Below are 13,354 nucleotides of genomic sequence, written 5' to 3' on the forward strand. Positions count from 1 at the left end.
AAAAAAAAAAACTTAAAAATATCTAATCTGCTCAGGTCTTGTTTCCTTTGATATCAAGGTCAAAATCTTTGGCACTGATGGGCTACTAGAACCTGCATGGTTGGCACCCGTCTCCTGCCCCTCTGCATAACTAGCTCCTGGGCTTCTCATCATCTCCAACATGTTCTCATGACCCAAGGCCTACACCTTCACCGTTCCTCCTGGCTGGTATTGTTTTCCCTATCTCCTCTCGTACCAGAATCTTCTACTTATGCTTCAGATCCACATTGTAGTCACCAGCCAGTTAGCCCTCAGGGAAGGAGGCAGTGAGCAAAGTTTAAAAACCAGGCCTGGGCCCTGAACAGACCACAGCCTGTGCCCTGAACAGACCACAGCCTGTTTGGGAAGGTGACCCTGGATCTGCCATCTCTTTGAAAACTGCCATGTTTTGATCCATGTGGAAGGATGTATACTTGGAGGTGGTTTACTATAAAACTCCTGAGCTTTGAGACTATACTCAGACTGAGAGACTTATGACTGTGACACAAGCTTAGAGAGACAAGGAGACTATGAAGACCAGTTGGAAACAAAAGCGGCTGCTTCTGTGGGTCTAGGTGGCCCATCCCACCTCGGATGGATTTTACCTACAGTAACCAGACCTGCCTTGCATGGATGAGGGGTCTAGGAAGCACTGTATGTGACAGCTGCTGGGCCCTTCATTAAATGAAAACACTGCGGGTGCAAGATGTCCTGTTAAAGAACATTCTAGAGAGCCCAGTAAACCTCGTATTGATTAAAGCCTATTACATCTTGTGAGTTTGACCTAATCTGAACCCATGACTACCACAAGTGGCATTAGATGATTTCCCTAATTTTAAAGACAGGCTTAAATGCCGTTATCTCTCTTAGTATCTGTGCATCTCTCTTATAACATGCATCACACTTTTGAGGATTTACTCTACATCTCTCTTCCCTGCAAGACGTCATCTCAAGAAGGCAGAGCTCCCTTATTCATACTTGTCTTCCTTGGGCCTAACACAGACCTTGGCACATGGCACTCCTTGATACCTATTTGTTTTTGAGAAATGAATACAGCCTATTTCATCAGAGTGCCTAGCATGTTATCTTAATTTGAAATACACTCAATAAATCTTCACTGAATTGAGTCTCTCACCACAGAGAGCACTGATGTCCTGGAAGAAGGAAGGGGATCCCCAAAAGGCCAGAGAGTTACCAGCTTTTGGGGTGAATGTATGAGCATGACATACAACTGTACATAATTAGAGACAGTGGTGGCCAACAGATCAGCAAACAGAAGAAGCTTGCTCAGATAGTCTGCACCAGGGTGCTGCACTGAACAGGAAGTAAGAATGTCTAGGGGCTTTCAATCATAATGCCCTTTCTTACCTTTGAAAGTCTTGAATATCCACGCCATAGAGGCAAAACTTCATGTTTTCAGTGGTTTTATGATGTTACAAATTCAACATAACTCAGAGATGAAATCAGCTCTAAATACTTGGAAATAATTTTTAATTTAATAATGCACATCTAAACTTGCTTAGCCACATGAAATAATCAGTACTGTTTGAGATCTACCATCACTGCTTCCACAAGTCATTAGATGAAAACTGTTTGCCACATCACCTTAGAAGGTCTACAGTTGTTCTGACTAGGAGAATAATGGAGAGTATAAGGTTCTTACCTTCTACCGACTCCGGAGTTACATATTTTGAATTCAGTGGAATCTTTCTTTTCATAACAATAGTCTGAGAAAAAAAAGCATAATTCAGATAAAGAAACCACTGAAATGAAAAAGAATAGCAAATATGCCAGATTATTCTTGGAACAGATTGTTCAGAAACTCTCTAAAATGATCAAAGTGGGTGCCCAGAGAGGAAATGGAACTTGAGCCATCAGGAAGGAATGAGAGAAAAGGAAGAAAAGGAACAAGAAAGAAGGAGGAGGAGGGAGGAGGAAGCAGTGACACCACCATGTTGCTTCTCAGTATATAAAACTGAACTGAAGACCGATCTCCCCGCCCCACCCCCCGCCCCCCATCCCCTGCCGCCAGGGAAGCTGGACACAGATTCGGCCCATGAGACACTCATAAACCAAGACAGACATGGTGAAAGTGTAGTCGCATGAGAGTCAGGACACGTGAAATTGGTGTAGGGCTGACCTTAGCATGGAGAGGGTATAGCATAGAAAGAAGTGATATCATTGGAGAAAATACATGGGGATGGGGACTGGAAAGTTGCTGGTTGCCTCTGGCCAAATCTAGGCACTCTGAAGACTTTTGCAAAGCATGACAAAGAAGTAGGCGGAAATCTACATGGAAAAGGATGGGAGCTGACGATCTTCTTGTGGATGTGACTTTGGGTTTTTCCTTCTCCATAGAAACCCAAAGAATGAGAAAATTCTCTAAGACATTCAACTGCCTGTATGAGAACCCTGGATGGATGTGGTCATCCCTTGCTCCTAAGAGACTCTGTAATGCAGATGTGTAGATAGTGTGAGTGGGGATAAAACAAAGTTAACATGCACAAACCAAGGAGTGAAAGGTGGGGTATTTACCGTCCAAGTTAGTGGCATTCTTACAGTCCTCCCTGACACACATCTGGTTTAGATTTCCCATGAAGAGCTGCTGACCAACGAGGGCAAAGATACTTAGGCAAAAAAGAGTCAGGATCATCACGTCAACAAGCTTCTTCACAGAGCGCAGCAAGGCCCCCACGATGACCTTCAGACCTGAGGAGGACAGGGGTAGAGAGAAGCCCTCACTCACACGCACTCACCAGACACAGGCAACGGGCAGACACAGAAGAGAGCAACTAGGGCCTCGGAAGCTGTCTGATAGCAGGCTGGAGCTGGAAACTGGCCCGGCCTATGATTCCGATGCCATGAGCTCTAGTTCCAACTCCACGCCCTACGTGTCGTGTGTCATCGAAGTTGTCGACATGTCGAAGACTCAGCCTCCTCATTTGCTGCCCTACGCGCACCACAGAGTTGCTCTGAAGAGCAAATGAGAAGACTTGGAGCAGAAACATGCCACGCAAGGAGTAACTCGATGACAGCTGTGCAGGCACCTCCACAGCTGGGGATCACATGTATGAGTAAGGCGCCCTTAGAAAAGGAGCCAGAGCTATATTCAACATTTAGTAGTCACTACCTATTATGAGGTACTAACCTGGGGGCAAGAAGCTGGAAGGGGGAGCTTTGTATGCACTCAAATAATGAGGATGTCCTAAACGAAAACAATTCAGATTACAAGTAACAATACGGTGTTTTTCATTCATTCAAGAAATATTTGTTACCGTGTTTATGGCACATTGTTCTGATGCCAAAGTTACAAAATAAGAAGAACATAATCTTGCAGTGTGCTGACAAACATTTAAAATCCGCTGGGGGTGGGGGTGAGGGTGTAGAAAAGTCTTCATTTGTAGCATTTAGAGATTCCCTTGTTTAGAGATTCTCTGTAGTGTAGATTCCTCTTCTCCTTCCATATACCCTTTCTTCCCCAGCTGGTTTCCAACTACCAACATGACGTCCCTGAATGCAGAGCTGGAAAAAGATGTGGACAATCTGCTGGGGAGCCAGAACACGTCAGCCCCAGCACACCGCTGACTCATGGGACCTGCTCTCAACACAGCCGGAGAGAGAAGCAACCAGATGTGCATTGCAATGCACGTGATGGCAGTAGGTGATGAAGTTGTAATTGATTAGTGCGAACCATCATTAGTAGACTTGAGAACACAAGGCGGCAGCAGCCCTCAGAGGATGACCTTCCCACAAAGTGTGATGCCACATGGGGACATGGGGAGGAGCCTTGAGGACAAGCTAGGACATTTACTATGTCCCCAATTGCAGCCAAACAAAAAATTACTATAACCTCATCCAAGCCTGTGTTTAATCTATAAGAAGCTTGAGTCTTCTCCAAAGGCAGAAGATTTAGATGAGAGAAGATGGTGGTGATTTGTAAATAATTTTTATATAGTCCCATGAAAGACCATACCTCACATCCTTATTTTCAAAAAGCATCCAGGGATCTGATGGGTTCATGAGTCAAAGTGGAGACAATGTTCACCTGCTTAGAGACGGAGGAGGAGACACTAAAGCTATCGAGTGACTGCCTGAGCGTATATTTTACATGAATGAAAATATGAGGGACTCAGCTCATGCAGGAAGCCCCTAAGTCATCCTGGGAAACCAAGGTCCACCTTGCAAAAGAGGAGAAGAAGGAAGAGGGGGGACAAATTCTATATAAGTGTCCTCTGACTAACAGTTTCTCTATCACTATGTAGTTGTTTTTCTGGAGTTTTAAAAAATAACCTACTGCTCTGTTTGAAAAGATCTAAATTGCCTATAGTTTTGATTTTGCAGCTAAGCCATTGATAGAAGAGACTAAAAGGGAAGGGAAAAGGAGAAAGGGGGAAGGACTTCAGGGAGGGAATATTTTTAATAAATACTTTTTTTGTAAAGGAAAGAGGAAGGAAAAAGAAGAGTGTGCCATAATAACCTAACTTCTTATGAACTAGAATTCATATTCACAACCCTCCTTGGCTTCATCCTGATTTACAGAGCATCTTCCTTACCTGGCTTCCAGGAGACCGACTTTGTCTTCCCTCCTACTTTACTGATGGCTCCTGTTCATCTCCTTTCCTGGTTTCTCCTCTTCTCCCCTCTCCTTTAAGGTGGCAGTGCCCCAGGACTCAGACCTTCATCCTCTTCTATTCTCCATCTATGTTCATTCTCTTGGTGATCGTAACAGATTTCATGGCTCTCAATGTCATTTATAGGCTCATGATTTCCAAAATTACATCTGCTCCCCAGAACTCCAAAATACATAATTGCCTACTTGAAACTTTCCCTTGGATGTCTCACAGTCATCTTGAACAGAACGTGTCCACAGCCAGCCCCTAATTGGACACCAAGACCTGCTCCTCTCACAGCCCTCCCTGTCTCAGTCAATGACAACTTCATCTTTCCAGTCACTCAGGGCCCAAACTGCCACTCTTTTCTTTTGTTCACACCATGTATATAATCAACCTATCAGGAGATCCTACTATATCTACCTTCAGATTTATGCAGAATCTGACCACTGTCCACCAACATTTCTATCAATCACCACCTAATCTGAGAATACCACCATCTCTTGCTTAGATTATGGCAGTGGCCTCTTACGTCAGTTTGGGTTCTCTGAGAAGCAGATACTATGGGACCAGATGTGCGAGAGATTTGTTGGGTGAAATGCCTGTGAAGAATAAGGGGGAGGAAGCAGTTGGCAGGGAGAGCCTCAGACTGTGACGCGGGGATGGCACCTGGGAAAAGAGAGCCGAAAGGAAGCGAGATTGGACAGGAAGAGCCTCAGACAGTAGTGCCGCTGTGACAGTCTCAACAAGATTGCTGGGGAGGCCCTGAGCCAAAGTCTCCCTACGGAGGAGTCACAGTGTGCCCAACGTGCAGGATAAGTGTGATGCTGGCGCGAACATGAATGCAGTGGTGAATCCAGCGAGGTGGCAGCTGGAACTAGGTCACTATGCTCTCTGCAGCAGGAGATCTGAGTGGCACATTTCCAGGGTGACCACCACACCCCCCTCTCTGCACTTCTTATTTCTACCTTTGCTCCCCCACATTCCATTCTCCATACGACAGCCAGAGTAACCCTTTCAAAACCTGTCAGATATGCAACTCCTCTGCTCGAAGCCCTCGCAATGGCTCCCACTTCTCTCAGAGCAAAGCCCAAATCCTCCCAGTGCTTACGAGCCTCCCTGTCACTTCTATGGTCCCCTCCACTACCTGGCTCTTCACTCTGTCTGCTCCAGCCCCATCTGTATCCTCTCTATCCCTCGGTCTTTGAACTGGCTGTCTCTTATTCTCAGAACACCATTTACCATGTATCTGCTTATGAAACAATATCGCTGCCTTCGAATCTGCTCACAATTCACTCACCTTCACAATAACGCCCATCCTGACCACTCTTGAAAAATGGAACCTGTTTCCCCTAATCCCTGTGACCTCCGGTAGCCTTCACATTATTTACTTCTCCTTTTTATTTTTCCATGGCACATGTCACTTTCTAACATGCCAGATAATTTACTTATTTATTATAGTAATCGCTTAGGGTTTGTCTCCCCACCCCACCCTCACCTAAAATGTAAATTCCATGAGGGCAGGGGTCTTTGTTTGCTCACCGATGTATCCCAAGCACCTAGCACAGTGCATGGACAATACATATTTGTTGAACAATCAAATAAAAAGTAAAAACAGAGTTTGTTTTTGGTTTAAATGACATTTGGAGAAATTTTAAATATAAAAGAATATTCGCTCCCACAAAGAACCAATGTTGAAAGTGTAACTTACCTGAAACTACTGAAATTGCTTTCAAAGCTCTGAACACCCGGAAGGTACGTAGGGATGACAGACTGATGTCGCTGAGCCTGATGTTTGGTGAACATGATACAAACCTACGAGACAAAGCACAGGAAAAGCCTGGGCTTGCCGGGTCCTGCAGATGCTCTGCACACCTCCACGATGGTACAAGTCAGCACGGTCTGAGCCCTGTGTCCACCAAGGTGGAATCTGAGGCCTCCCCTTCCCAGGCCCACCTTTGCTCTCTCATGCTACGGACCACCGACTGTACAGGAGGCTGTCCTCAGCTAATCTTTATATTTGGACAAAGGTGAGGATTCCTTGAAATAGTCCATGAAGTTGTGGCTACATCCATAGATAATATGAATCAATCAAAACATTTATTGACTGGCTACGAAGTTCCAGGCCCCAGTGCACTTCTCTAAGGTCTCACTATGCAGTCAAGCTCAGAGGGAACCCAGGTGATCTGACTCCAGGGCCCACACTTTTCACCACTGCACTATACCGCCTTTTAATAACCAAGAGCCCCCCACTGTTGAACTTCAAGAGTAAACCTCTGGAATTAATTGCATCTACCTCAAAGGGCTTTTGTGAATATTAAATAGGAAAATATATGCAAGTGCTTAAAATAACGGCTAATAAGTAATAAGTAAATAAGTAATGTTAGGTTTATTATTACTGTGCTAGCAATGGGCCATAGCGCTTCTTATTTTGCTGACTCCATCTCATCATTCAGATACCAAATTGATGTTCTTTTCTTAAGAGAGAACTTCAATTCTCACCTCATGTCATATGAAATATACACAATAATGAACTCGAAATGAACCATGGACTTAACCATAAGAGTCAAAACTATAAAACTTCTAGAAGACAACATGAGAGAAATTCTTAGTGACCCTGCAGTACCTAAAGATTTTGTAGACTCCTTGGTTCCGCTTAACACAGCTTGATACATACGCAGCTCCTACCCTAGCACTCACCCTACCAGACTGTAATGGTCATTTTTTTCTGTTCTTGTCTGGACTGTGAGCTTCAATAGGGTGAGAACAATGTCTGTTTTTTGTTTGTTTGTTTGTTCGTTTGTTTGTTTTCATTATCACAACCCCTTTCTCTTACGCAGACCCTGGCACATAATAGGCCACTGTTTAGTGAGTGAGTGGCTGAAAGAATGAGAGCATGAGAGAATGAGAGGTGGATTTGTGCACAGAAGCCTCAGGCCAGATGGCTTCGTGGTGCTGTTCAGGGCCAACCGACACTGTACCCAGAGCTCTAGGTATCATTAGGTCACACTTAGCCACTCAAGGGGATTCAGGGACCTGATGTAAGCCATGGGGCTTCTTTCCCTCCCCAAAACTCCAATAAAAAACCTTTAGCATTCTTACGCTGTTGCAATGACAATGGAGTCCAGCCAATTCCATGGATCTCGAAGAAAAGAAAACTCATCCAGAATAAAACCGCTTGCTAATATTTTTATCAAAGCTTCAAAAATATAAATACCAGTGAAGACATACCTACAAAGCAAATCATTCAGAACAAGAAGAAACATGATAAGTGATGTGAAAAGCAATGGGCCCATCTGTCTTATCTAGCCTTGCTGAGGTTTTATCCATTTCGATGTGACGTTTAACATTCTAATCTTCGGCAAACCAGAGTTCAGAAAGGCAAGTTCTGGTACTTAGGCTTTCTGAGAAACAGACTCACAGAGTTTCAGTTTTACAAGATGCAGAGTTCTGGAAATGAATGGTGATGGTGATTGCAGAACTATGTGAATGTACTCGATAGCACTGAACTATACACTTAAAAATGGTTAAGATGGTAAATTTATGTATATTTTACCACGACTTTTTAAAAAACAATTTCCATTTTCTTCAGAGTCCTTCCTCATGTCTATCCTTTATTTTCCTTTTTCCCCTTCCTCTTCTTCCAAAAAAACCCCAAACACACACACACACAAAACCAAAACACAATACCCTATCTCTCTTGCTATAATCTCAAGCTGACAAAAATGCTGGGTCTTTAAGCAAGTGTGAGTGCACGTGTGCGCGCGCGCGCACACACACACACACACACACACACACACACAGGTTGCACTTTGGGGACCAAAACAATCAACTCAAACAATTTGTTGGTTTAGAGTAAAAGAAGTGGACCTTTTCTGGTAGAATATCCAGCAACTGTTAGCCCTCAAAGCTAAAGAACTAAGGTCTTAAGAATTGGAAAAATCCAAAGCAGCCAAGTCCAAGAAAGGAAATTGTCATGAGGCTGCTTCAGCCTTTTTCTAAGATGATCACCTTTTAGGTGATAGATGAACACAGCAGGTTAATTAATGTCTGCTCTGAAATCCCACTTTTTAAACTCAGGTATAATTTATAAAGTTCTAGGTATTTGGGGAAAAGGCTGTAATTGCCAATTTGTGGGATTTTACAAGTCTTCATTTAGATCTCAAGCAAAAGAGACAGAAGCTGCTGACTGCCATTTTAGCCTGACCACCTCCCACCGTTCTTTCTTTTTCAGCAGAAGCCTGGCCAATGGTGGGACAGGAACCAAGATGACATCTGATATGAAGTAGAGCCATGCCCACCAGTAGAAAGCAGGGCTTAGGAGCTCCATGATGGGGAAACCCCAAACCACGAGGCAAATGAGGCTCTCTGGAGTGTGTTGCTGTCAGTTCAGACATAGTTAGGGTATTAGGCAGAGTTATGGTGGTTTCCAAGCAGGTTAACAGAACACCACCACCTGGTCCTAGGGGACTCCTGCATTCATTCTCTGAGAATTATTAACTTGGAATCAATTTCCCTATTTAAAAGTTTTCTAACAAAAGAACACTGAAGGAACTCTCCCCTCCTGGGCTAACCACTCAATTGCATATCTCCTTTAATGAGGACATTTTCAAAAGCCTTTTCTCAGCCCCACTTTCATGCATCCACCACCAGTCTGAATGCTACCAGAGACAGCAGCAGCTGTCCCCACCTCCTACCCCTACCCCCAGGCTCTCTTCTTCCCTAAAGCCTAGACAAGAGTTTTTTCATATCTCTGCCTTATGGGACTTTTAATAGTGAAAATGACCTTGAGCAAATTAGCTTCCAGTTGGGCCACTGATTCCCATTAATGAGAAGAGAGGACTCATTACATCTTGCCAGAAGTGCTGGGCAGGGCAAACCACTGCTCTAAGAGCAATGCCACCTCCCGGATCTGTTTCCTCCACAGGTCTCACTCTTTTGACCACAAAGGCTTCCAGGAACGCTGCTCAATAAACAATGAGCAGTAGTCCCTGCATTCGCATTAGGTCCTCACTTGGAACAGCCAACTCTCCAAGGGGGAGAGCATTTCCCCAGTGATACTGCCAGGATGGTTTCTATTCCCAGGGGTATCCATGCCCCCCAGCTCCAAGGCACAGCTCCTAAGCTGGCTGGCCTTAACCAGATTCCAGGGCCCACCGAGCAACACAGAGATCACAACCACTAAAAAATAATGCAAAGAAGCTAAAAAGCTAGTAGAGGATTAGAATGAAATACTAAACATACCTGATTAAAAGAAAAGAAGACAGGAAAGGGGTAACAACAAACAGAAAAGCCAAGGAACAACAACAACGACAACAACAGATGAGCTCAATAGAAAACTAGTAGAAAAACAGCAGACCTAAATTCAAGCATATGCAAAATCACATTAAATGCAAGTGAACTTAACATTCCATCAAAAGGCAAAAGACTGGATTGACAGACTTCATAAAAAAACAAAAAACAACTATATGCTCTTTACAAGAGATACACTAAAAATACAAAAACACAAAAGGATTGAGAGTAAAGGAATGGAAAAAGATATACCACACAAACAATGAGCAAAAGAAAGCTGAAGTAGCTACATTAACATCACACAAAACAAATACTGAAAGGAGTATTACTAGAGACAAAGGATATTTCATGATGATAAAAGAATGCATACACCAGGAAGATCATAAATGTTCATGTGCCTAATAATAGTGCCGCAAAATACATGAAGCAAAATTTGACAAAAAGAAAGGGAGAATGGACAAATCCACAATCACAGGTGGAGATTGCAAGCCTCTCTTCAGTAATTTGTAGAAGTACCAATAGAAGCAGAAAAGGTATAACAGTTCTAAACGACACTATCCACCATCCTAACCTAACCAACCATTTACAGAATATCATACCAAACAATGGCAGAATCCAATTCTTTTTCAAGTGCACATGAAACATTCCCCAAGGTAGACCATAAAACAAGTTTCTCTTGTTTCAAAAGATTAAAATCTTACAGACTATATTCTCTAACCACAATAGAATTCAATTGGAAATCGATAACAATAAGACAACTAGGAAAACATGAAATATTTGGAAATTAAAAAATACACTTCTAAATAACCCAAGGGACAAAGAAGAAATCACGAGGAAAAATAGGGAATATTTTGAACTGAAAAGTAGTAAAAACACAATGTATCAAAATTTGTGTCATGCAGCTAAAGCAATGCTTAGATGGAAATTTATAACTTAATACAATTGTACCAGAAAAGAAGAAAGATCTAAAACCAACTATTTAAGTTTCTACCTTAAGAAGCCAGAAATAGAAGAGCAAATTAAAGTCAAAATAAATTGAAGGAGGAAATTAATAAAGACTGAAACTTTCACATATTGCCAGCAGGAAGATAAAACAATGCAGCCACTTTGGACAAGTTTGGCAGTTTCTTACAAAGTTACTCATATATACTTATCATAACATTCAGCAATTCCATAAGTAAGTATTTATCCAAGGAAAATGAAAACATGGCCACACACACACAAAAAAAAGACTTTAATACAGAAATGTTCTTAACCACTTTATCTGTAATAGCCAAAAAAGCTGGAAACAACCCAAATGTTCATCAACAGAATGAGAAAACAAATTGTGGTATACTCATACAATGAAATACACAACTCAGCAAAAAAAAAAAAGGGAAAAAAGCTAGTTATACAAATAACAACATGAATGCATCTCAAAACATTACACTAAGTGGAAGAAGCCAGGCACAAAAGTATGGTATCATACATACCATTTGATTCCATTTATATGAAATTCTAGGAAAGGTAAAACTAGTTTAGAGGGACAGAAAGCAGATCAGTATGGGCCTGGGGTTGAGAGTGACGGGCAAGGGACTGTAAAGTGCCATGAGGAAACGTTTGGGGGTCATGAGAATGTTCTGTATGTTGATTGTGGTGATCTCTATCACTTAATTAAATATGATAGATATAAATGGTTTCATATTATTTATTTAATTTATTATTCAATGTATTCCTGAAAGACTAAAGCAGTAAATATGTTAAATCAGAAAACGAAAAGAGAATATTTATCAAAACACAGAAATTTCTGAGCTAAAAAAATCAACTTGTATGACTGAATAACCAATTAAAAGTACAAAAAGTTAATATTTTAATTATACAAAGAACACATTCAAATTGACCAGGAAAAAAAAAACAAAAATGATACATGGGCAAAGATGGGAATACACAATTTACAAACTAAAATTAAAAAATTCAACCCATATGGAAATTAAGGAAATACAAGTATTTTTAACTCCATAAAGTAAAGAAAAAAAAGGTAATGCTGCCGAGAATATAGTACAACTGGTTATCAGAATATATTGCTGATGGCAGATTGCTACAAACTTTGTAAAATTTTTTATTAATTATATTTTTAAAAGCATTAAAACATACCTTTTGATCCAGTAAACCCATTTCTAAGACTCTATCCTAAGAAAATAATTTTTTTAAAGTAGCTTTACCAAAAAGATGCTCATTGCAATGCTATTTGTAGTAGTAAAATACTAGAATAATTAAGTAACTTATGGTTTATTCATCTGACAAAATAATATGTAGCCATTAAAACTGATTCCTACAAAGCTTATGTAAGCATAAAGAAAACCACTTAAAGCTGACATAAAATTTGTACGTGTACTGTTCATTACCAATGTAATTTAGAAAGATCTTTAAAGACACTCTTAAAAATATATATACAAAACCAAAACTGATTCTGCCAGCATTTGTGTTGGGGGAGTTGGGATTATGGGCGACTTTTCTTTTCTCTATATATCTAAACTCTGGTGTAGTTATAATTCTTTTAGGTGTATTTGCTGAAAAACTCAGGACAGACACTTACTCAGCACGGTCGGTCTCTATACTACTGTTGTTCTTCCCACCACGAGCTGCAGCCATGAACATGCAGTTGATGATGACAGTGCAAATGATGAACATGCTGAATAATGTGACCAGCATCCGTTAAGGCAGGTACATTGCAGGACGGCATGCAGCCTAAGACGGGGATTTTTATTTAAGCGATTTAGTAGAGGAGTGCACCCTGGAGTTGGAAAAAGGGAAAGAGGATGGAACAAAAGGAGGAGGCCAGCAAGGCTGGGTTCTCAGTGGAGTGTGAGCCCGAGCCCATAGGGAGCACCGGAGTACAAATTATATTGCAGAGCTGCCCCGCCTGGAAGCAAAGAACCACCTTTTGTGAGTCTCAGACAGTCGGACATGTGGAAGGCCTCTGCTAGTGCTGTGTGGTGTGAGCAGGGCCTGGCCCCTGCTCTGGGATCCTGGGGCCTCAAAGCTGCCAAGTGAAAGGCAGGTGATGTTTCAGTGAGGTAGGTGGTTTGGAAGTGGTAGAGTGGAAGGACACTGCTGAGCTTTGGGGGCAGCCAGGAGGCGCTGAAAAAATGAGCTATTTCTACTCAACAAACATGGGAACACCCTGGGGCTCTGCTCGTGCACTTTTCCCATGACCTGGACTTAGTAAAATATGCAACAAAAGGATATGAATGCACCGAGATTCTAATGGCTAAACTTCGGATTGAATTGAAAGGCCCAAAAATGAATAAGGCGCGCTTGGCACTGAAGCGATAGATTGTTCTCCTTTTGTTCAACACCATAAATGTCTGCAAAAGAACAAACACAATGGGAATTACATGTAGTGATTAAACAATATTCATCATGAGTTCATTTAGAGAAAATTCAGTGGGACC

The 13,354-nt window shown here is 41.9% G+C and overlaps 1 protein-coding gene across 1 annotated transcript in view; it reads right to left on the bottom strand.

The window, feature by feature from the left end:
* Positions 1-13,354, bottom strand: part of SCN11A (sodium voltage-gated channel alpha subunit 11) — a 66,883-nt gene that overhangs the window by 48,715 nt on the left and 4,814 nt on the right. Inside the window, exons 4-7 of the mRNA XM_011355179.1 lie at positions 7,731-7,859; positions 6,340-6,443; positions 2,554-2,727; positions 1,682-1,745 (exon numbers count right to left, since the gene is read on the bottom strand). Of these exons, the coding sequence (XP_011353481.1) occupies positions 1,682-1,745; positions 2,554-2,727; positions 6,340-6,443; positions 7,731-7,859 (471 nt within the window). The remainder of the gene's footprint in view (positions 1-1,681; positions 1,746-2,553; positions 2,728-6,339; positions 6,444-7,730; positions 7,860-13,354) is intronic.

Source organism: Pteropus vampyrus, unplaced genomic scaffold (genome assembly GCF_000151845.1).
Source record: "Pteropus vampyrus isolate Shadow unplaced genomic scaffold, Pvam_2.0 Scaffold1, whole genome shotgun sequence".
Taxonomy (NCBI): domain Eukaryota; kingdom Metazoa; phylum Chordata; class Mammalia; order Chiroptera; family Pteropodidae; genus Pteropus; species Pteropus vampyrus.